The sequence below is a fragment of the Triturus cristatus genome, chromosome 3_2 (genome assembly GCF_964204655.1).
Source record: "Triturus cristatus chromosome 3_2, aTriCri1.1, whole genome shotgun sequence".
Taxonomy (NCBI): Eukaryota; Metazoa; Chordata; class Amphibia; order Caudata; family Salamandridae; genus Triturus; species Triturus cristatus.
The window spans coordinates 869,969,463-869,992,030 of record NC_140584.1 but is presented as its reverse complement, the minus strand read 5'-3'; the positions used below and the strand labels follow the sequence as shown (position 1 = coordinate 869,992,030).

General features: G+C 45.1%; 1 protein-coding gene across 6 annotated transcripts in view; it reads right to left on the bottom strand.

Moving 5' to 3' along the window:
- Positions 1–22,568, bottom strand: part of ANKRD13B (ankyrin repeat domain 13B) — a 362,818-nt gene that overhangs the window by 52,582 nt on the left and 287,668 nt on the right. For all 6 annotated transcript variants that reach the window (XM_085649222.1, XM_085649223.1, XM_085649224.1 and 3 more), the window contains 5 exons: positions 14,810–14,953; positions 9,246–9,435; positions 8,115–8,181; positions 6,906–6,987; positions 5,645–5,709 (listed from right to left, as the gene is read on the bottom strand). In XM_085649222.1, the coding sequence (XP_085505348.1) occupies positions 5,645–5,709; positions 6,906–6,987; positions 8,115–8,181; positions 9,246–9,435; positions 14,810–14,953 (548 nt within the window). The remainder of the gene's footprint in view (positions 1–5,644; positions 5,710–6,905; positions 6,988–8,114; positions 8,182–9,245; positions 9,436–14,809; positions 14,954–22,568) is intronic.

The following is a 22,568-nucleotide window of genomic DNA, read 5'->3' as shown; positions in this document are numbered from 1 at the left end:
AATTGGGCAGCAATAGTGCAAGCTTTGCTTCCTTGCCGAACATGTACATCTTGGCAGCAGGAAAGCAAGCTACACTTTTTCAAAGAAGCATCAAGAATAATTTACTTTCCCTGCACAACAGATTCAGCAAGGCAGACTAGCACACGCTTTCATCGCTCGCACTGAGGCAGGTTGTACCACCGACGAGGTCCAGCCGGAACTCTGAGAGCATCCCTCTCGATCCCTGACTGGTTATGAATCAGAGGACTATACAATTAACTTACTAATGAAACAAGCATTGGCATAGCCAATAGGTTTCACCTTTGGGACCTTATAAGTGTTAAGTTATCCAGCACAATATCCTTGGTGCAACAACATCAACTGTTACATGGCTAAACACTTATAAGACCCCAAATGCGAGACCTATTGGCTATGCCAATGCTTGTCATATTATGTTCTTTTGCAGAAAACACGAGGAAAGCTCTTGTCAATAGGATGTTTACGTATTTCTTTCATGTTTACTATTTGGCTCTGCACACAGTCACGTGGTGTGTTCCAATTTAGAAGGATTGCACCTGTGGGAATTTCGCTAGATTTAAAACAAGCAGTTTATCTCAAGCACATTCTTGGTTGGTTTCACGGATGCCAATTGAAGCGCTAGACTTGGCGTCGAGACATGAAAGTTTAGATTTTACATCTGTGGCAAAGTGAGTAAATTGTTAAGTTCACGATGGGCATTTTGCACAACGGTTTTAGCTCGTATTTGACACAGTAGACAGCATTGTTTATTTGTCCCATAATACTTTTGTAGCACAACTGCATGCACAATTTGGTGCAACAGCGCAAATGATTTGGTTATTTTTGGCATGCAAAACACTGGTTTTGGAAGTGTTGCACACGCACGCTAAGGCTTGCATTTTCATACATGATTTACATATGATTTCATGGACGTTGTTTAAGATTCCCTACAATGTTGATGGGCTTATCATTACATTCCTGTCACTCCTGAAGGGCTTTAAGCCCAAAATGCTTTCGGTGGATTTCCATATAGTTGCCCAAGACGTACTGTGAATTTCCATTGTGCTACTGGATAAAGCTTGGATGGGCATGTCTTTTAGCATCTGAAGCTTGGAAACACATTTCCTCAGTTGTGAACTTGGAAAACTTTTTCAAAGTCATGGAATAAAATTGGAATATACATGGTTTACTTTGATCAAAATAGACGTTTGTTGTCTTGCGCAACTCGCAGTGCAGCTTGAATGGTGTAAGACGATGCACCAACTACCTGGAAAATAAGAGTCAAACCGGAGCCCTACTCATAATTACAGTGAAATTACGAAAATGTCACACTTAAGCAATCTGAAACCTTGGCGCTATGAAGTCAGCGGGTGTTGAACTACATTCCATGCTTTATAACGGGCTTATATAAATGTTATCGCCGCATTTACGTGTTGATTCTACTCAAGAAACAAACCAAAACACCCAAAGAGCCTGGACAAATAATTATACTTAAAGAGTTGCCGAACTCCCTTCGGTTAACAGCGCTGTATTCCCATCGTATTTTAAGAATTAAACGTTTTTGGTTAAAGTACTTTTTAAAACCCTAAAAAAAAATCTTCTACGATCGGATGAAAATGAAAGCTCGGACATTCATGCCAATTATCCGGATTTAGTTGTGAGACACCCCGATTTGAAATCAAAGTGTTCACATTTAGTTTTTCCCTCCACTGTACCGAGATATTTCAAGGAGCGTTTGCGCGTCCCCCAATACGTGGCCTTTACGGTGAAGGTCTCAAAAGCAAGAGACAGTACATAGCAGAAACCACACAAGCAGGAAAGGCTTATTTGCCGTTTTTTAATCGCGGGTTGCTTATTTTCTAAAGCTCTTAAAACAACAGGTTATTATTTGGCTGGTCTCTCAGAATAGTGCGATAAAACCCGTCTCGTTTTCGCCTCCACCACTCTAGTACAAAACCTATTTATAAGAGCCAATCTTTAGAACGCGATACTGGAAGCTGAAATGAAAAAAAATACTTCCCCCGACTTCTTTTTAAAGACTATAAAACCCTCCAAGTGGTTGTAAATAAAAGGGAGGAAACGCATTACAAATGCAGTCTTCTTTGATCAAAAATACAAGACACCGACAAACTCTTTCGTGCAGTAAGGGAGGGGGAGGAGCGGGTGACAGAGGGGGAGGAAAGCCGGACATGCGAGGAAAGGAATGCTAGAAACCAGGATAGCAGCTGTGCGCGTGCACAACATCGCGTTCGCAAGCTGGAGGCCTGAAAAAAGTCACCAGGTTAGCACTTCCAAAACCCGCTTACTAAAACTCTCGCCAGAGCAGCGCTATAAGCGCTGGCTAAGGCGAGGCCTAAAAAATGACCTGTGAGCCCTGGCCTACTACTAGTGTCGTAGCCACCGATAGAAATATTCCCCAACGACCCTACACCACAGCATTTCTCGGAATAGTGGATGTGGGCCTCCCATTATTGTACTTCATGCCTACTTTCGAAAAAGCCAACCTTTTAAATTATGACAGACCCACAGCATACAATGAAAAGTACAACATGGACCAGAATATCAACACTAGAAGAACTCATTAAAACTCGTGAATGCTCTCAGGGCTAGAAAGATCCCCTAAGTCCAGATAAGCACCTTTTGTACCCCTGACCTCACTGCACCCCCTCAGTACCCGGGTCCGGGTCATCGTCATTCAGCTCCAACACCTCGATGATCTCGTCACCATGAAAGTCTCCGACCTGCGCCCCTGCCACAGGCCCCTCGGCGTCCTCCATGGGTACAAGTGCCCACTGCCCAGCCTAACACACACGGGTCTCTTCCACTCCCACGGCCGGATCTTACGGTGCAGCCTACCCTGGGGGGGCGTCAGGCAACTGCCGCCAATGGAAGCGAGGCGTAAACAGCAGTGGACCAATCACGACTCGCATACATTCTGCTGCCCCGCCCTCACCGTGAGCCTTGGAAGTTTGAATGGACAACGAAACTAGAGAAATCTGGGAAATTTAGTTTTTTGGATCGAGACACTTACTGTGGCATTAATCCTACTAGCTGTTTTAGTTGCGTGATTACACTCTATGTGAAATAGAAAGAGGACAAAACAGAAGCAACTGTATTCATAGCCTAATTAGCTGCCGTTTTGGAACATTCGAATGACATTTTATTTAGTAAAGATGAACCGTACATGGCACGACGGTAGATATTTTAATTTACGGTACGCGCAAAAGTAAATATAAATAACTTATCCAATGCTTGCATTATTCTTTTAGTGTAAGAAATATCTTTCAAATTCGGTAAAGTTATTCCGTTGCATATTTAAGCAGATACTCGTGGAGATTCCTGACTTTTCCTTACATAGCTGCTTGAATAACTAGAACTATTTCACTAGCGAACAAACTTAGGGCGTGTTCTAAGGCTAAAAGAATATGTAGTACAACAAGCGCTCGCCATGACGTATACTTTTGGCTTTTTCGCCCGTCCCACTTGGCCTTGCATGCTTTCCTTCTGAAGTAAAATGTTTCTTATCTTTATGGGGCCATGTGTTTGGCCCCATAAAGATAAGAAACCTTTTACTTCAGAAGGAAAGCAGGTGAGGCCGTCCAAGTGGGATGGCAGAAAAAGCTGAACGAAAACGTCACAGCCAACTCTTTTCCAATGGCCGCCCACCGTTTAGCATAAACGGTGACGCCAGACAATGGAATAGAGGGGCGGGGCTTAATGCCCTTTACACAAAATACCCCAAATCATTAAATCTGGCCAGCGAGACTGCACGTGTGCAACCTATGCCAGGCGAGACCTAAAAAAGCTCAGAGACTCCTGTTTAATGTCTATTCCTTGCACTGCCTTAGCTACCTTGCATGATAGGGGTCGTAAAGGCAGTGGCAGGGGTCACAAGGGGCAAGCCAGGAGTTGCAACTGTGACCCCTGGAAATCCCCAAATGACTTCCATGAATGTTGGGTTCTACCTGTATCTTGAGTCTGGGGTGGCCATCTTACCCAAATTAGGTGTATGCTACACAGGCAATAATGAGAAGTGTTTGGCTCGGCTTACTATTCATGTGGTCTCGCCATGTTTCTTATCAACACAAAATTTTTTGCTGTTGGTTAAGAGGATGAAAATTTAATTGTCTCCATAAAGGTTTATTTTTTTGATTGAAGTGGTTGAAGCGACACAGGGCCTAAGGGTTTTACTCCTCTAGGCAGCCACAGGTCATCCTTGAGACTAACATTTCTGTTTGATTCCTGCTAACCTGCATACGCCTGATATACGACGGCAGTGCTTAATTTGTAAAAAAATAAGTGCCAGGGCTCTAGTCAGGAGTCCTCTGCAGCTTGCACCACACATTGCCCCTGCCGGCATTGCCAATGACAGTACGTACACAACTACTAATAACCAGCACACTACAAGTGGGACAGGTTAGCCTATTCCAGGCCCCTAAATCTGTAAAGATAGCTTGGACGGCAGGTATTAGTTGTTTTCAATGCATACTGAATTAATAAACAATTGCTGTTCTACTCATCACTAATTCATACAAACAGCACCACCATGTGGTAGCTGTCATAAGTGCGAGTGTCGACAATTAAGTGCCATTGCCGGAAACCACCTGCTCAAATTAAGCACTCTTCGACAGCCAAGTGAAAGTCATGCAAAGGGTAAAAGAAGACGATCTAAAAGTGCCCAGTCCTTTGTTTATATAGAGAGAGAGAGACACACACATACACACATGCTTCACTTACTTAGGAAGTACGAAAACTATTCAAAACACAACTTACAGGAAAACCACAGCAGATAAGCAATTGAAAACGTTTCTACAAAGTAAATAGAAGTTTGAGATTACGATGAAATAGCAACTCTAAATATATTTATGAGCTAGCCTATAACAAGAGGCACTCCAAAACAAGCTACCTTCAGCAATTCATCAGCCGAAAAGTAGGGTGCAAGCCCACATATTGATCACTTTCTAAATGTACCAAGCTGATCACAGATTAGAGCTTGGTCTCACATGCTTGAAAAAACTCTGATCCTATGATTGTTAAGTCTTCTAATGCATTTGTCTGTATTTGTGCAGGTCTCCATTGTGTTCATTGATCGATCAGAGGATGTAAAGCCTCTGCCCATTACTGGGGAGGGTATCTATGTATGGCTTTCACTGAGCGCCACTAGCGTGAATACCAGATTCTAAGCCTAGCTACTCACTACAATGACATAACAACATTGGGGCACAGAAGGTGTTACCCTCTATTGATACATCATTAGGGAATCCCAGGTTGCTTTGAGCATGCTCTCTGAGAGCCTTTCAAAGCAGGATTAACTCTCTCCTCAGATGAAGAGGACAGAGTACAGCTTTGGGATGGGAGGAAAATGGAAAACACAGACGGTGGCGGGCGAACGGCAGCTCCTTACTTTACTCCTCTGCCCCCTGTGTAGTAGGTGAAAACAGGGGCATAATGATTGGCGATCCACATGTAACATAAAATCATGGATAGGTAAAAAGTGAATACCACAGATATGTCCATCTGTTGATATAGATCGGAAATCTGTCCGCGTGACCATCTCTTTATCGTCAGTTTGGCTATATATCTATGAGAATGTTCTTTAAATCACTCATTGGTTCAAGGATGTTTCTATTAAGCCTTATTTACTTACCCCATTGTTAGGCCCAACATGCTGCTCAGCAATTCCCAGGAAGGACTGGAGGGGTGTTTTACTGCCTGCATAAAAAACAGGAAATCACAATGTTTGCTAAAGCGGGAAGCAGCGTTTCAGTTAACTTATTGGAAGAGGAAGAAATACACACCTATGTCTAAATGGGGAACTAACTTTAAGTCAAAATATTTCCATGCTTTTAAATATCAGATTGACTTCCTTAATTCAATTTAAAAAAACAAACGATTAGTGGGTAATATTAAATGGAAGCTAGAGTAGGTAATGAGGTTTGTAAGACTGTCAGTCCAGGCATATGCAATAGGGGTAACTCTTTCAAGAAAAAAGAACGGTCTGCGAGACCATACTTCTAAGGTTCCATAGCCGGAAGTGACATTAAACACACTGTAGTCTTTGGCGAAATCACTCCCATGACCAATGCAAAGTTTAGTGACGGACCACTAACATTTTACTCAGTCATGGAACCGGCCAGAAACTCAAAGTCTCTCGGGTGAGCAGCCCCCCTAAAGGATGCAACCCCTCTTATCGTCAGGGTCCTGCACTGTGTTCCTGATCTAGGGAAGCCACTGACTTCTAGGCTATTATTTTCTGAATATTTATCGTTAAATTTCTGGCTGTCATAATGCCCAAAATAACCTTACGTGAAACCTGGAATTAAGCAGTGAGATGCGGGACTGATGGCAAAGACAGAATAAAACATATAGAGGGAGAATAAAGAGAAAACGACTAATGTGGGTCAAAGTGAAGATCTGGGCAGAAAGGAGTTCTTCAGTGAAAGTGATGGTGTGAGGCAGGGTTGTTATTAGAGCTTCCGCCAATCACAATGTAGCTATGAAACATCTCTATCTGTAAATTTGTACAATCGTTTCAGTAGAAATATTCCTTAAGTGGAGACATGTGCTCCAGTGTTGGTTTGTCCAACGTAGGTCAAGAAAGGATAAATCCAGTCAAGATTTTCAGTCTATCCACATAAGATATGTTTAAGTAAAATTATTTAAATGTAAATAATGTACACACTAAGTGGTTCTCATACAAATCTGCCCACATTAAATACCCTCACTCTTGTGCTGAAGCACCAGAACGAAATTATAATCTTAGCTTAATAGTTTGGCCAACTGGTGCTATCTTTTGAGAAACATGTTTCTTTCACTATGTTCCTACCTTATATGGGAACATGGCTAATAGCTAGAAACTAGTGAATCTCTGTAGTGAGCATTATTCATACTCCTTTGCTTATATTTACCTTTGCTTTTCCCTTTGTGCTGGTCTGAAAGGTGCTCTGTTCGTGTCCTGGTCACTAACTCTACGTTGGAAGCGCTATAGACCTGTGCCAAGGGAAATAGTGGTTATTGTCAGGCGCAGTGACACTAACTTCGATTTCACTTGGAAGCTCTGCACAGATAAAGACTTAACAGTATGGAAAGGAAAGTGCCATCCAATCATAGCTTGCTTAACAGGAGGTCTCCACTATCCACCCCAACATGCATAGATCCGATATTCACACATGTTGGCCTACTTCCAATTCACGGTACCACCTTCTTTTTTTTTTTTTTTTAAGTATCTTTATTGGTATTTTCAATTTGTGTAACACAGGTCTCATGTAAAAAGCAAATTCAAGACAGTCCTATACAGGAATATCAAAATACTCACGGCGCACAATGCTAGCCATAAATCACAGTACATGAACCATAATATATAATACGTTACAAAAAAATAGTGTGGGGTCAACCACCAAGAATTCAGGGTGTTCAAATGATATTAGATGCACAAAGTTTCACTGCAAACATTTGAAAATGATACCACATATTAACAACATGAAATGACTCCAAAGCAAATGACACAACTGGGGAACTTTTAACAAAAAGAAACAATAAAATACTTTCTGCACCGTACCACCTTCTATAGTACTACACAGCCACCGACGAGTCTGCTGGCCCGGATCACCGAAAGGCGGCCTGAGCAGTGCATGACCCATTCTAAGCTGGGGACTTACGTTCCTTCTTTTAAAACCCAATCTTCCGGCGGGGATGACTCCCTGTGAGCTAAGCCCCATTCAATTCTGAATGATGCCTGGAGCGGTGGTGCTTCCTTCAACAGGTTGCCAACCCTCATGCAAAGAGTGATTAACCCATCTGATTGATGCAACACCCTCCAAAAGGCAAACTGGTGTCACTGTCTCCCCATGGCCCTGATGGATGCTCCAACCACTTAGAGCAATATGATGTTCACATGTTGGTGAGTGCTGGAGTAGCTGCATCTTTGTGGGTTATGCATCCAGGTACAGGCCTGTATTCCTATACGAGTGCCCATAGTATCCTGGAGTGAGCCTACTGTGCCAGCCATCTTACAGTGCTAGTTGGTCTTTGTACAACCAGGCACTGGCATTAAACATGTTAGCTGGCCTCACATTTGGTGGTCAAAGCCTTGGCCAATGATGGTGAGAGAGCCTTACCTTGGCCTCATAGCCGTTCACAGTCTCTGTTCGTTCACTTCTCCAGCCCAGTATACCAGATTTGTTTCTGCCAGAGAAAATCAATGAATAACACATAAAGAATGAAATGGGCCTTGGGCCACTCAAAAATCACTAATTTGCCACAGCACTGTCTCATACACATCTATAGAGTTTCATCCATCAAATATTATAGTTGTGTACACTTCTACACAGTATGAGTTTTTTACACATCTATACAGTATGATTTACTCTGGACATTACTGACTTCATACCATTTTATGGAGTTTCACTCATTCGGGTTAGACTCTAATGTTGCTATTGGTGGAAGGACATACTTGAATTAATCTAAACCCCTGATAATAACTCTGGTCACATTCCATTCCATAGGTAGGAGCTTGTCTGTATCTGTACATATGATAACCAATCATATTCAAACCAGCATAGCCTGGCTTGTGAAGGGAGAGTCCAGCCCATCTCCTAAGTCGCGCACTAGCACAAGCTTGTGACTCACCTCTGGACATACCCACATGACATGAAGTACCTCCTTTACACAGCACAAAAGCAATAAGTGGAAATTGTGAATCCATCTGAATCATTTATAATTATTCTGAGCACATTCCATCACTTTTTAGTTTTCTCCAACATATTGTCCATCACTTGAGTTATCCTCTTTAGTTAACTGTCCCTCAGTCCCCTCTTCAAGATCCAAATACTGGTATACTACCTGAATATTGTGTGAGAAATATTGGTGTGCCAAAACTGTGCAGCCTAAATACCAAGAACCAATACATGTTGAAGGTAAGTATATATTTACAGAATTTAACTCCACTTACATGTATCTTGTCAATATATATGTATAAATATCTTCAAGATATGAGGATGTGGAGTTAAGAATAGTAAATCTATACTTATCTATATAGTCTTACTTTCTCGATATTTTGGTCCTCGATATTTAGGCTACAATACATTGGCACACTGATATTTCCCTTGCGATATTCCTGCATACCACCTATACTCTTCCAGAGTCAATCATTCCATCCAGCACTAGGCTCCTAGACACCTAGGGATACACGGTTTATCTCAGTCCCAGTTTGTCTCATTATAGGCTCTTGTGTCTTGGTCTTCCTGTACCTTTCGAAGGCGATGTTCTTGGTGTCGAGCTGGGTGGTGACTACGGGTGCGGTGAGGCGGCTCATGGCCTGCTCCTCAGTGGGCTGCACAGCAGCCAGAAGGACTTCACGGTCCTGAGACACCAGCGTCAGTGTTTCAGAATAGACCACTCTGCGGTCATGATCGATCTCCATCACCACTGCACATGTGTCTGCGGGGGAAACAGAAAGACATTAAGATGAACAGCTTGGCCAACCTTGAGTTCCGTGCTTCAACCAATCATCATGCCTCCCTCCTTGAGGACACTTTACGCAAACCTGTGCACATCATGCCACGTTCCAGAGGTTTTGCTCCTCCCACCACTGAGGTATTCTGCCCCAATCTTTAGAACAGGACCTGTGACAATTTTACGATCGCTTGAGTTGTCTGTAAGACTGAGGTACTGGGGGGGGGGGGAGGGGTTACATGCAGTACTGGGGATAAGCAGTAAAAGCTTGACACCATACTGAATCCCGGTGTTCATGTCTTAATGCCTTAGCAGCCAAAGCTGTGATGGGCGAATGTTATTTTACACCAATCTTGCGTACTCAAGACAATTTGGCACAACCTGAACTCATTTTGTCCAGTGCCAGATCGTGGCTGCCTTTGAGTGCTTCCTGAGAATAACAGAACAAGTGAAAAAAAATTGGGGCATATTATCAAGCCAGGCGATAACATTATCGCCGCTTTAGCGGCAGAAAACTAGCGGCGATAATGGGCTTGATAATATGCTCTATGGAATTCCAATTGAAGCCCATGTTAGATGTGAAGGACGTCTAACATGGGCTTCAATTGGAATTCCATAGAGCATATTATCAAGCTCATTATCGCCGTTTTAGCAGCAGTTTTCTGCCGCTAAAGCGGCGATAATTTTATCGCCTGGCTTGATAATATGCCCCATTATTTTTTTTAATGGAAATAATTCTGTTTTATTGCTTCCGCAGTATTAGTTTCAATGCTTGACTCTGTTAAGATTTAGAATCACACATAACAGAGATGGATCAGAGATCCCAGAAGCGACAAAAGTATAAAACAGCCAATACGTGTTTCACCCCCTACGTTGGCCTGATTGGCCTGGGGCTTCCTCAGGGCGTGGTGTGTGCCTGTCCTTAATCGTGATGTCGAGTCCTAGAGAATCCTCTCATATTATAAGTGCCGTTCTTGTGCAAGAGCATGCGTGCTCACCAAAGGGTTGTACATCTATTTTGGTATTGCAAGTTGCTTTAAAGGTTTAAAATGTGGTAAAGCACAATAGAGTTACCTTTGTCTGAACATTCTGTTTTTTGGTTATTGCTCAAAGAAGTTTTAAATCTAGGAAACAGCCGTGTGGATGTGTGACAGTGCCTTTTTATAATGATATATGGATAATAACAGCAGGTAAGAATCCCCACCCCAGGCACATCTTGATAGGTCTTCTTCCAACCGAAGCAGTGCGGTAGCTGACCTACGACCTATCACGCGGAGGAGCCGATGTCACACAGCAGCAGTGAAGAAGAGCCGGAAGCCACTGCTGGACCGGGCTTCCAGCTGTCTTTGGAGGCTCTGAAGAGCCGATGTCCTTTAAGGGATGTGAAACACTCCAAGACAATGGCAGTGAAATATTTATTTAAGTTTGCAGGTCTGCCATAATAAAAGGAATGGAACTCAATGGACAATATTTTTCTAAACAATATTAAGGACACAATATTTATGTCAGCATAATTTCTGAGTCGGAAATTCTGACAAACAACTGCTTGCCTACCTCTACCTCACGCTTTCTTCCGCACTGTGACTGGTTGCTTCCATGTGTCACCGTCAACCCTTGGTATCTATTTGTGTCGGCTGCTACTGAAAAGGGTTTTGAAGAGCGTATAACCTTCTCTGTGCAGAACCAGTTGTGCATAGGTGCCTTCCCGCTCTTCCATTTCGGGTGCTCACTTCTCCGCTGTATTTAAACTCTGGAGCTATCTCAATGTCTCGGTCGCATCTGACCCCTCTCATCCCTTTCGCAGGATGCTGACGTTCAATCCTGGAAATCTCTTCCTGTCCTTCCTGATACTGACATTGCGCCATGTGTCCAACCCTCCTCTTGACTGTTCGTGCCCCTTTATGCTCTCTCAAAAGTGATCTCCAGAATGGACACTAGTCTGTTAAAAAAAAAAAACAACTTGCTTTTTTGCGGGATACACTTCTCGAGTGCCACTAGACATGTGCTGGCCCTGCTCATCGCCATCTCAAACAGTTAGCGAATACCTAGGTGAATGCGCAAAATAATCCAAAGACCGCTCACTTATGTGTCGGTCTCCAGTACCCGCTCCTCTGTCTTATGGCATCATAACTTGAACCCATGTGTGCTCGGGAATGCAACCTTTGCACATCTTTGTGGCTGCCTGATGGGCCCATCGTTGACTGAAAAGGCCGAAGAGGATGTCCTGAAGCTAAAAGATGATTGTGTGGATGGATTTTCCCCCCTTCATCAGCAGGTGCCCCCTAGAGTGTATCCTACTTTAGGGACAGGATGTATAAGGTTGGCTTGCATGGCCGACAGTCTGCCATGGAAGGGTCTGTCAGTGGACCAGTGGGTGCACAGTGAACAGTGCACAGGTTTAGCTCCACTGGCATGTGTGAAGCTCTGTTTGATCTTGGTACCAGTTCACATTGATGGGAAAGTCAAACTTGGCTGTTTTTACTTTAGCAAAATGCAACAGAAAGCATCAATGATGCATAACCCGATTAATTAATAAGGGAAGGGATATCAAGGGCATGAACTGCAGCTTGACAAGAATGCGATTTAAGTAAAGATTTTCCCTGTATGTGAGGTTAAGACAGCAAGACTGAGACGTGACAGGGCATTTCAGACTATAGGTGCAGTGACCGACAGTGAGCACAAAACACGAGGGCCAGGAGAATCCTGAAGGAGGCAGACACAGAGACAAACAGAAAAACAGGCGAACCCAATCCGGCGGGCTCAACCAGACGTAAACACATGTTATGATGCTCCGCCAGTGCATTATAGATGGCCTATACAAATAAAGCACAGGATAGGCAAACTCTTGGGTGCAGGCACAGTGGAAGGAAGCAGCTCTATAAATGAGCTTGAGCACGCCTGCTGTACAGCTCATGAATTATACCGCCATTGCCCATATCACTAGAGAAGGCACAAGAGGAAGTCACAAAGGGGACAAAACAGAATGAGAAAACAGAAAAGCTGAAAAACAGAAAAAGGGCGTCCCTTAAAGGATGCTGCGAATCAGCAGCGAAGAGAACTTTACTAGTCTTATGTCTCACTGCTAGACCCCGGAGGCTAGCATAGAGCTTGTTTTGCGTAGTTTCGTTTAGATAAACTGATGAATACAATTGCAGAATATTTGCAGAAGGTGTGGATATGCGAGGTGGAGATATACATTTGAAGTCAGCAAGATAATACAGCATGTAGCTTATTCACACACTAGTGAACAGCCGCAGTCCAAAAGCAGTCATGAGCGGTACAAACCTTCGAAATCACCATCGCTACAACAGTAAGGCACGTCTAGGGTGTGCGCATTTGAAGTCACCCGTTGTTCGATCACAGGGCATGTGAAGGACACCCCTAAGGGTGGACCCCAGCAATCATGTCAATAATAAAGAAATGGTTCCAGAGAGCCAGATATAGAAAATACCGGTGGTTAATAAAGGTGTCCACCTCAGACATTTTGTGGATACAGATAAGATATAACATGTATAGTGTTCCTGAAGTTAAAGATATATTCAGTTTCAAGGCGCTTTAGGTCATAAGGCCGTTCACTGGTAGCTGTGACATTACAGCCTCATTGTATTTGAATTGTACAGTAATTGCATTTTTATAGTGCTTGAGAGCCCTGATGAGGAGCTGCAGAACATTGGAGGAGAGGTGGCAGAGTATACCACAGGATCTGCCTTCGTGGACGAGAGCAGAATTGCGTCGTGACCTATCTGGAATCATTCTGGTGAGAGGCACGAGTGACCAGAGTGGCGCTCTTATCTTATCTTAGGTCGCTACACCTAGGAGTGCGATGGTGGGAAGAGAACTGAGAGCTAGGACACGAATGAGCAGCGCACCAATGAGGGTCTACTGCCGAGGCTGGCAATGCAAGAAGGTTTGGTCTTTGAATATTAGGTTACACTTTTTTGGTCAAAAAGCAAACCATTTAGAATACAGCAATAACCTTTAGAAAGCTATGCTTGGGAGAATTCTAGTAAAGAGAATGGTGTAACAAAGGTCAAAAGCACCTAGAAGGGATGTGCTTACATGTATGGTCCCATAATCTGCTCCCTCCAGTTCCAACCTTTGTTCTCAAAGATTGCACTTCATCAAGAAAACTCGAAAACAGTCCGACCACCTACTCCAACTGCCTCAAATTCCATGTTGAGGGGTGAGCAAAAATGTCCATGGAGGCCTCTAAAGCTGACCCCAGTGCCAATAATAGTGCGGTACCTCCCCTAGTCCAGGTTTATTGAGTATGCACTGCCCAAACCAGGCCCAACTCCTGAGGAGTTTACTGGAGTAGAATCTTCCGAATCTAGATGATAGTTTTCTTCCACTTCCATCTGCCATAAGTAATACTAATAAAGGTGCTCTGGGTTTATAAATATTACGCCAAGTGATAACCTACCACCGGACCACAATCTTTCAATCACTCCTGATTTACCATTGGAGCGTCCTTTTAATCTACCCGATGAATGTGTTTAGATTCCAGAACACTACCAGGTTCTTCAGGGAATCCTCCTTCCTAAACTGCTGGTGAATACAACTCTCAACTCTAGGACACATTCTGAAGGAGCGCTCTCTGTAGCTGAATATCCTGACAAAGGCGACTGTCAGACTATCATACAAAAACACTGGGATGTCTCCAGTTGTAGAGGATTTGATGTACGCAGAGTCACTCGACTCAGTTGTCAAGAAGCATCTACGAATACAGGATCTTCCCTTCAGGTAAGGGGCTTCCTCTGCCTGGAGGGTGCTTACGTACTCTTTAAGTATGTCATTTTAGACCTCAGTCGATAGTGGTCCATTACGAACTCGGTGGGAAAGAGGGAAAGGGATAAATGTATGTTGGGACAGAGATGCTAATTAGCTGGGACACGGCTGCCCGCTGTAGTTAATGGATGCATGGCCCCTGACAGAGCTCCATCCTCTTTATAGCCAGAACCTAATGATTCGCTCTTGGAACATGATGGGGGATTCCATAGGTGAACAGAAGGTTACCTCATAATTAAAATAAGAAGCAGCCACAATTTGCCTCCAGGATCCATGGGAAAAGGGCAATTTCCAGATGGAAAACTATTTTCTTTTTAGTAATTCCACCAGAAGTTCCACAAGAGTCCATGAAAGTAGAGTGATCGCTTGTTTACAGGTTTACACTGAGTTGCTCAATTTTTAATCATTCAAGTGATATAGTACGATATAGAAAGAGACCAGAGAAAAGGAGAGAGGGAGAGAGAGAGGGAGAGAGAGAGAGAGAGAGAGAGAGAATGGAAAAATCTACGATCAGATGACGGTGGCAGAAAGGGACAGTGTGAGGCAGGGAGCACAGACAAAGTCTACCCACCTTGTCCCCGGAAGATGAAGCTGCGGCTCCCTCGCTGCCAGGCCATGTGGTCAAACCCTAGCAGTGTTGTGTCCACTCGGAGGTTCTGCCCATGTTTCCACACTCTATAAGTGTCACTCGGACAGATCTTGGAAACCAAGGGTACTGTTGGAAATAAAACATAAGGGGAAAAAGTTTAAGACTAGACTGCATGCTTTTACCAGGTGAGGGCAGGTTGAAGAGAGAGCGGTGTTGGAAATTTAAGAGACATTTAAGAGCCTTAGGCTGTAATAATTCTTAATAACAATAATACGAATAGTAATGGGTGAAGTTACATTCCACACGTTACAAACTGTCTGGACTCAAGGTGGTTATAAGGGTTGTGAATCGGTAATTTGCACAGAGACATGTGACTGTCTATGTGAAAGAGGGCTCACCGTGGTGCAGGGGATGTGAGTTGATACGCAGGTACATGGGCAGTCTGGTGAAACAGCGTGTTGCGTACCTTCATAATGAGATGCAATAGAAGGTTTGGCACTGAGAGAATGAGTTCAAACTGAGGATCAGAAAATGGTGCTGTAAGAGGATCTGAGGGATCTGTCCAAATCTTTGAAGCACATAACAATATCAAAGTTGACAGTCTGTGTCTTCCCTACTGACCTGGTGGCGTGTTCTGGTTCAGAGATAGAAATTTGGCCCTTTAAAGTTGTCTTGACACTCTTGTGTAACTGTGTGAAGCAGTCGGTCGGGAGATGAGTGTGGGTGTAGAGCCAGAAAACTGTGGGGTTTATTTACACACATACACCAAAATATGACTGTCCAGCCAGGATTCTTCTACCCACTGCTGTTGAGGTTTTGTTGTTCTTAGTCAAATCTGGGGAAGGGGCGGGATATTTTTGTAAACTATATTATGCATTTATAATTAGGTAATATTCTGACTATGACACTCTGGCACCACACTGTCCTAGGATGAGGTCTCCTTGTCAGAGTGTCTCCTTGTCCCAGTTTAGGAATCATCCTTTGCCACCGAGTCCTTGCTCCAATGTCTGTGCCGGCGCATCTCTATCTCAGTGTGTCCGAGGCCCAGTATTTATGAGTCACTAGCCCAATGGTGCACATTGAACCCAGAGTCAGTGTGTTCCAATCTCACTGTGTCTCTGTCTGTGTCTTCTTACCCAAGCGCCTGCTGCCTCTTCTGCCTGTGCCCGAGTCAGAGTCTCCCTGTGTGGGTAATATCCTATTCTAGTGTCAGTGTGTTCCCATCCCAGCGTTAGTGTGTTCCCATCCCAGAGTTAGTGTGTTCCTGTCCCAGCGTTATTGTGTTCCCATCCCAGAGTTAGTGTGTTCCCATCCCAGCGTTAGTGTGTTCCCATCCCAGCGTTAGTGTGTTCCCATCCCAGAGTTAGTGTGTTCCTGTCCCAGCGTTATTGTGTTCCCATCCCAGAGTTAGTGTGTTCCTGTCCCAGAGTTAGTGTGTTCCTGTCCCAGAGTTAGTGTGTTCCCATCCCAGCGTTAGTGTGTTCCCATCCCAGAGTTAGTGTGTTCCTGTCCCAGCGTTATTGTGTTCCCATCCCAGAGTTAGTGTGTTCCCATCCCAGCGTTAGTGTGTTCCCATCCCAGAGTTAGTGTGTTCCTGTCCCAGCGTTATTGTGTTCCCATCCCAGAGTTAGTGTGTTCCCATCCCAGAGTTAGTGTGTTCCCATCCCAGAGTTAGTGTGTTCCCATCCCAGAGTTAGTGTGTTCCCATCCCAGCGTTAGTGTGTTCCCATCCCAGAGTTAGTGTGTTCCCATCCCAGAGTTATTGTGTTCTCATCCCAGAGTTATTGTGTTCCCATCCCAGAGTTAGTGTGTTCCCATCCCAGAGTTAGTGTGTTCCCATCCCAGAGTTAGTGTGTTCCCATCCCAGCGTTAGTGTGTTCCCATCCCAGAGTTAGTGTGTTCCCATCCCAGAGTTATTGTGTTCTCATCCCAGAGTTATTGTGTTCCCATCCCAGAGTTATTGTGTTCCTGTCCCAGAGTTAGTGTGTTCCTGTCCCAGAGTTAGTGTGTTCCCATCCCAGAGTTAGTGTGTTCCTGTCCCAGAGTTAGTGTGTTCCCATCCCATTGTTATTGTGTTCCTGTCCCAGAGTTAGTGTGTTCCCATCCCAGAGTTAGTGTGTTCTCATCCCAGAGTTAGTGTGTTCCCATCCCAGAGTTAGTGTGTTCCCATCCCAGAGTTATTGTGTTCCCATCCCAAAGTTAGTGTGTTCCCATCCCAGAGTTATTGTGTTCCCATCCCAGAGTTATTGTGTTCCTGTCCCAGAGTTAGTGTGTTCCTGTCCCAGAGTTAGTGTGTTCCCATCCCAGAGTTAGTGTGTTCCTGTCCCAGAGTTAGTGTGTTCCCATCCCAGAGTTAGTGTGTTCCCATCCCAGAGTTAGTGTGTTCCCATCCCAGCGTTAGTGTGTTCCCATCCCAGAGTTAGTGTGTTCCCATCCCAGAGTTAGTGTGTTCCCATCCCAGCGTTAGTGTGTTCCCATCCCAGAGTTAGTGTGTTCCTGTCCCAGCGTTATTGTGTTCCCATCCCAGAGTTAGTGTGTTCCCATCCCAGAGTTATTGTGTTCCCATCCCAGAGTTAGTGTGTTCCCATCCCAGAGTTATTGTGTTCCCGTCCCAGAGTTAGTGTGTTCCTGTCCCAGAGTTAGTGTGTTCCTGTCCCAGAGTTAGTGTGTTCCCATCCCAGAGTTAGTGTGTTCCTGTCCCAGAGTTAGTGTGTTCCCATCCCAGAGTTAGTGTGTTCCCATCCCAGAGTTAGTGTGTTCCCATCCCAGCGTTAGTGTGTTCCCATCCCAGAGTTAGTGTGTTCCCATCCCAGAGTTAGTGTGTTCCCATCCCAGCGTTAGTGTGTTCCCATCCCAGAGTTAGTGTGTTCCCATCCCAGAGTTATTGTGTTCTCATCCCAGAGTTATTGTGTTCCCATCCCAGAGTTATTGTGTTCCTGTCCCAGAGTTAGTGTGTTCCTGTCCCAGAGTTAGTGTGTTCCCATCCCAGAGTTAGTGTGTTCCTGTCCCAGAGTTAGTGTGTTCCCATCCCATTGTTATTGTGTTCCTGTCCCAGAGTTAGTGTGTTCCCGTCCCAGAGTTAGTGTGTTCTCATCCCAGAGTTAGTGTGTTCCCATCCCAGAGTTAGTGTGTTCCCATCCCAGAGTTATTGTGTTCCCATCCCAGAGTTAGTGTGTTCCCATCCCAGAGTTATTGTGTTCCCATCCCAGAGTTATTGTGTTCCTGTCCCAGAGTTAGTGTGTTCCTGTCCCAGAGTTAGTGTGTTCCCATCCCAGAGTTAGTGTGTTCCTGTCCCAGAGTTAGTGTGTTCCCATCCCATTGTTATTGTGTTCCTGTCCCAGAGTTAGTGTGTTCCCATCCCAGAGTTAGTGTGTTCTCATCCCAGAGTTAGTGTGTTCCCATCCCAGAGTTATTGTGTTCCCATCCCAGAGTTAGTGTGTTCCCATCCCAGAGTTATTGTGTTCCCATCCCATTGTTATTGTGTTCCTGTCCCAGAGTTAGTGTGTTCCCATCCCAGAGTTAGTGTGTTCTCATCCCAGCGTTAGTGTGTTCCCATCCCAGAGTTAGTGTGTTCCCATCCCAGAGTTAGTGTGTTCTCATCCCAGAGTTATTGTGTTCTCATCCCAGAGTTAGTGTGTTCCTGTCCCAGAGTTAGTGTGTTCCTGTCCCAGAGTTAGTGTGTTCCTGTCCCAGAGTTAGTGTGTTCTCATCCCAGAGTTAGTGTGTTCCCATCCCAGAGTTAGTGTGTTCTCATCCCAGAGTTAGTGTGTTCTCATCCCAGAGTTAGTGTGTTCCTGTCCCAGAGTTAGTGTGTTCCTGTCCCAGAGTTAGTGTGTTCCTGTCCCAGAGTTAGTGTGTTCTCATCCCAGAGTTAGTGTGTTCCTGTCCCAGAGTTAGTGTGTTCCCATCCCAGAGTTAGTGTATTCCCATCCCAGAGTTAGTGTGTTCCTGTCCCAGAGTTAGTGTGTTCCCATCCCAGAGTTAGTGTGTTCCTGTCCCAGAGTTAGTGTGTTCCCATCCCAGAGTTATTGTGTTCTCATCCCAGAGTTAGTGTGTTCCTGTCCCAGAGTTAGTGTGTTCCCATCCCAGAGTTAGTGTGTTCCCATCCCAGAGTTAGTGTGTTCCCATCCCAGAGTTAGTGTGTTCCTGTCCCAGAGTTAGTGTGTTCCCATCCCAGAGTTAGTGTGTTCCTGTCCCAGAGTTAGTGTGTTCCCATCCCATTGTTATTGTGTTCCTGTCCCAGAGTTAGTGTGTTCCCATCCCAGAGTTAGTGTGTTCCCATCCCAGAGTTAGTGTGTTCCCATCCCAGAGTTAGTGTGTTCCCATCCCAGAGTTAGTGTGTTCCCATCCCAGAGTTAGTGTGTTCCCATCCCAGCGTTAGTGTGTTCCCATCCCAGAGTTAGTGTGTTCCCATCCCAGAGTTATTGTGTTCTCATCCCAGAGTTATTGTGTTCCCATCCCAGAGTTATTGTGTTCCTGTCCCAGAGTTAGTGTGTTCCTGTCCCAGAGTTAGTGTGTTCCCATCCCAGAGTTAGTGTGTTCCTGTCCCAGAGTTAGTGTGTTCCCATCCCATTGTTATTGTGTTCCTGTCCCAGAGTTAGTGTGTTCCCATCCCAGAGTTAGTGTGTTCTCATCCCAGAGTTAGTGTGTTCCCATCCCAGAGTTAGTGTGTTCCCATCCCAGAGTTATTGTGTTCCCATCCCAGAGTTAGTGTGTTCCCATCCCAGAGTTATTGTGTTCCCATCCCAGAGTTATTGTGTTCCTGTCCCAGAGTTAGTGTGTTCCTGTCCCAGAGTTAGTGTGTTCCCATCCCAGAGTTAGTGTGTTCCTGTCCCAGAGTTAGTGTGTTCCCATCCCATTGTTATTGTGTTCCTGTCCCAGAGTTAGTGTGTTCCCATCCCAGAGTTAGTGTGTTCTCATCCCAGAGTTAGTGTGTTCCCATCCCAGAGTTATTGTGTTCCCATCCCAGAGTTAGTGTGTTCCCATCCCAGAGTTATTGTGTTCCCATCCCATTGTTATTGTGTTCCTGTCCCAGAGTTAGTGTGTTCCCATCCCAGAGTTAGTGTGTTCTCATCCCAGCGTTAGTGTGTTCCCATCCCAGAGTTAGTGTGTTCCCATCCCAGAGTTAGTGTGTTCTCATCCCAGAGTTATTGTGTTCTCATCCCAGAGTTAGTGTGTTCCCATGCCAGAGTTAGTGTGTTCCCATCCCATTGTTATTGTGTTCCTGTCCCAGAGTTAGTGTGTTCCCATCCCAGAGTTAGTGTGTTCTCATCCCAGCGTTAGTGTGTTCCCATCCCAGAGTTAGTGTGTTCCCATCCCAGAGTTAGTGTGTTCTCATCCCAGAGTTATTGTGTTCTCATCCCAGAGTTAGTGTGTTCCTGTCCCAGAGTTAGTGTGTTCCTGTCCCAGAGTTAGTGTGTTCCTGTCCCAGAGTTAGTGTGTTCTCATCCCAGAGTTAGTGTGTTCCCATCCCAGAGTTAGTGTGTTCTCATCCCAGAGTTAGTGTGTTCTCATCCCAGAGTTAGTGTGTTCCTGTCCCAGAGTTAGTGTGTTCCTGTCCCAGAGTTAGTGTGTTCCTGTCCCAGAGTTAGTGTGTTCTCATCCCAGAGTTAGTGTGTTCCTGTCCCAGAGTTAGTGTGTTCCCATCCCAGAGTTAGTGTGTTCCCATCCCAGAGTTAGTGTGTTCCTGTCCCAGAGTTAGTGTGTTCCCATCCCAGAGTTAGTGTGTTCCTGTCCCAGAGTTAGTGTGTTCCCATCCCAGAGTTATTGTGTTCTCATGCCAGAGTTAGTGTGTTCCTGTCCCAGAGTTAGTGTGTTCCCATCCCAGAGTTAGTGTGTTCCCATCCCAGAGTTAGTGTGTTCCTGTCCCAGAGTTAGTGTGTTCCCATCCCAGAGTTAGTGTGTTCCTGTCCCAGAGTTAGTGTGTTCCCATCCCAGAGTTAGTGTGTTCCTGTCCCAGAGTTAGTGTGTTCCCATCCCAGAGTTAGTGTGTTCTCATCCCAGAGTTAGTGTGTTCCCATCCCAGAGTTAGTGTGTTCCTGTCCCAGAGTTCGTGTGTTCCCATCCCAGAGTTAGTGTGTTCCTGTCCCAGAGTTAGTGTGTTCCCATCCCAGAGTTAGTGTGTTCCTGTCCCAGAGTTAGTGTGTTCCCATCCCAGAGTTAGTGTGTTCCCATGCCAGAGTTAGTGTGTTCCCATGCCAGAGTTAGTGTGTTCCTGTCCCAGAGTTAGTGTGTTCCCATCCCAGAGTTATTGTGTTCTCATCCCAGAGTTAGTGTGTTCCCATCCCAGAGTTAGTGTGTTCTCATCCCAGAGTTAGTGTGTTCCCATCCCAGAGTTAGTGTGTTCCTGTCCCAGAGTTAGTGTGTTCCCATCCCAGAGTTATTGTGTTCTCATCCCAGAGTTAGTGTGTTCCCATCCCAGAGTTAGTGTGTTCCTGTCCCAGAGTTAGTGTGTTCTCATCCCAGCGTTAGTGTGTTCCCATCCCAGAGTTAGTGTGTTCCTGTCCCAGAGTTAGTGTGTTCCCATCCCAGCGTTAGTGTGTTCCCATCCCATTGTTATTGTGTTCCTGTCCCAGAGTTAGTGTGTTCCCATCCCAGAGTTATTGTGTTCTCATCCCAGAGTTAGTGTGCTCCCATCCCAGAGTTAGTGTGTTCCCATCCCAGAGTTATTGTGTTCTCATCCCAGAGTTAGTGTGTTCCCATCCCAGAGTTAGTGTGTTCCTGTCCCAGAGTTAGTGTGTTCCCATCCCAGAGTTATTGTGTTCTCATCCCAGAGTTAGTGTGTTCCCATCCCAGAGTTAGTGTGTTCCTGTCCCAGAGTTAGTGTGTTCCCATCCCAGAGTTATTGTGTTCTCATCCCAGAGTTAGTGTGTTCCCATCCCAGAGTTAGTGTGTTCCTGTCCCAGAGTTAGTGTGTTCCCATCCCAGAGTTAGTGTGTTCCCATCCCAGAGTTAGTGTGTTCCTGTCCCAGAGTTAGTGTGTTCCCATCCCAGAGTTATTGTGTTCTCATCCCAGAGTTAGTGTGTTCCTGTCCCAGAGTTAGCGTGTTCCCGTCCCAGAGTTAGTGTGTTCCCATCCCAGAGTTATTGTGTTCTCATCCCAGAGTTAGTGTGTTCCTGTCCCAGAGTTAGTGTGTTCCTGTCCCAGAGTTATTGTGTTCTCATACCAGAGTTAGTGTGTTCCCATCCCAGAGTTATTGTGTTCTCATCTCAGAGTTAGTGTGTTCCTGTCCAAGATTTAGTGTGTTCCTGTCCCAGAGTTAGTGTGTTCCTGTCCCAGAGTTAGTGTGTTCCTGTCCCAGGTTTAGTGTGTTCCTGTCCCAGAGTTAGTGTGTTCCTGTCCCAGATTTAGTGTGTTCCTGTGCCAGAGTTAGTGTGTTCCTGTCCCAGAGTTTGTGTGTTCCTGTCCCAGATTTAGTGTGTTCCTGTGCCAGAGTTAGTGTGCTCCTGGTTCAGTGTCAGGGTCCCTGTCTGTTTGGGCACATTGTCAGTGTCTGTGTCTTTTTAGCCCAGTGCCAGTGACCAACTCTCCAGGATCAAGGGTCAGGATGTCCCTGTCTCCCTATTCTAGTGTGCGTGTGTGTTCCCATCCCAGACTAAGTGTGCCCGTTAATCATTGTCAGTATCTGTGTCTCTTTTCAGGTATTTCTCATCCAAATGTGAGCACCTCCCCTCCCAGATTAAACATGTCCTAGTTCCTACCAGAGGTTTGACAGTGGTGATGTAGCAAGGGTACATGTGG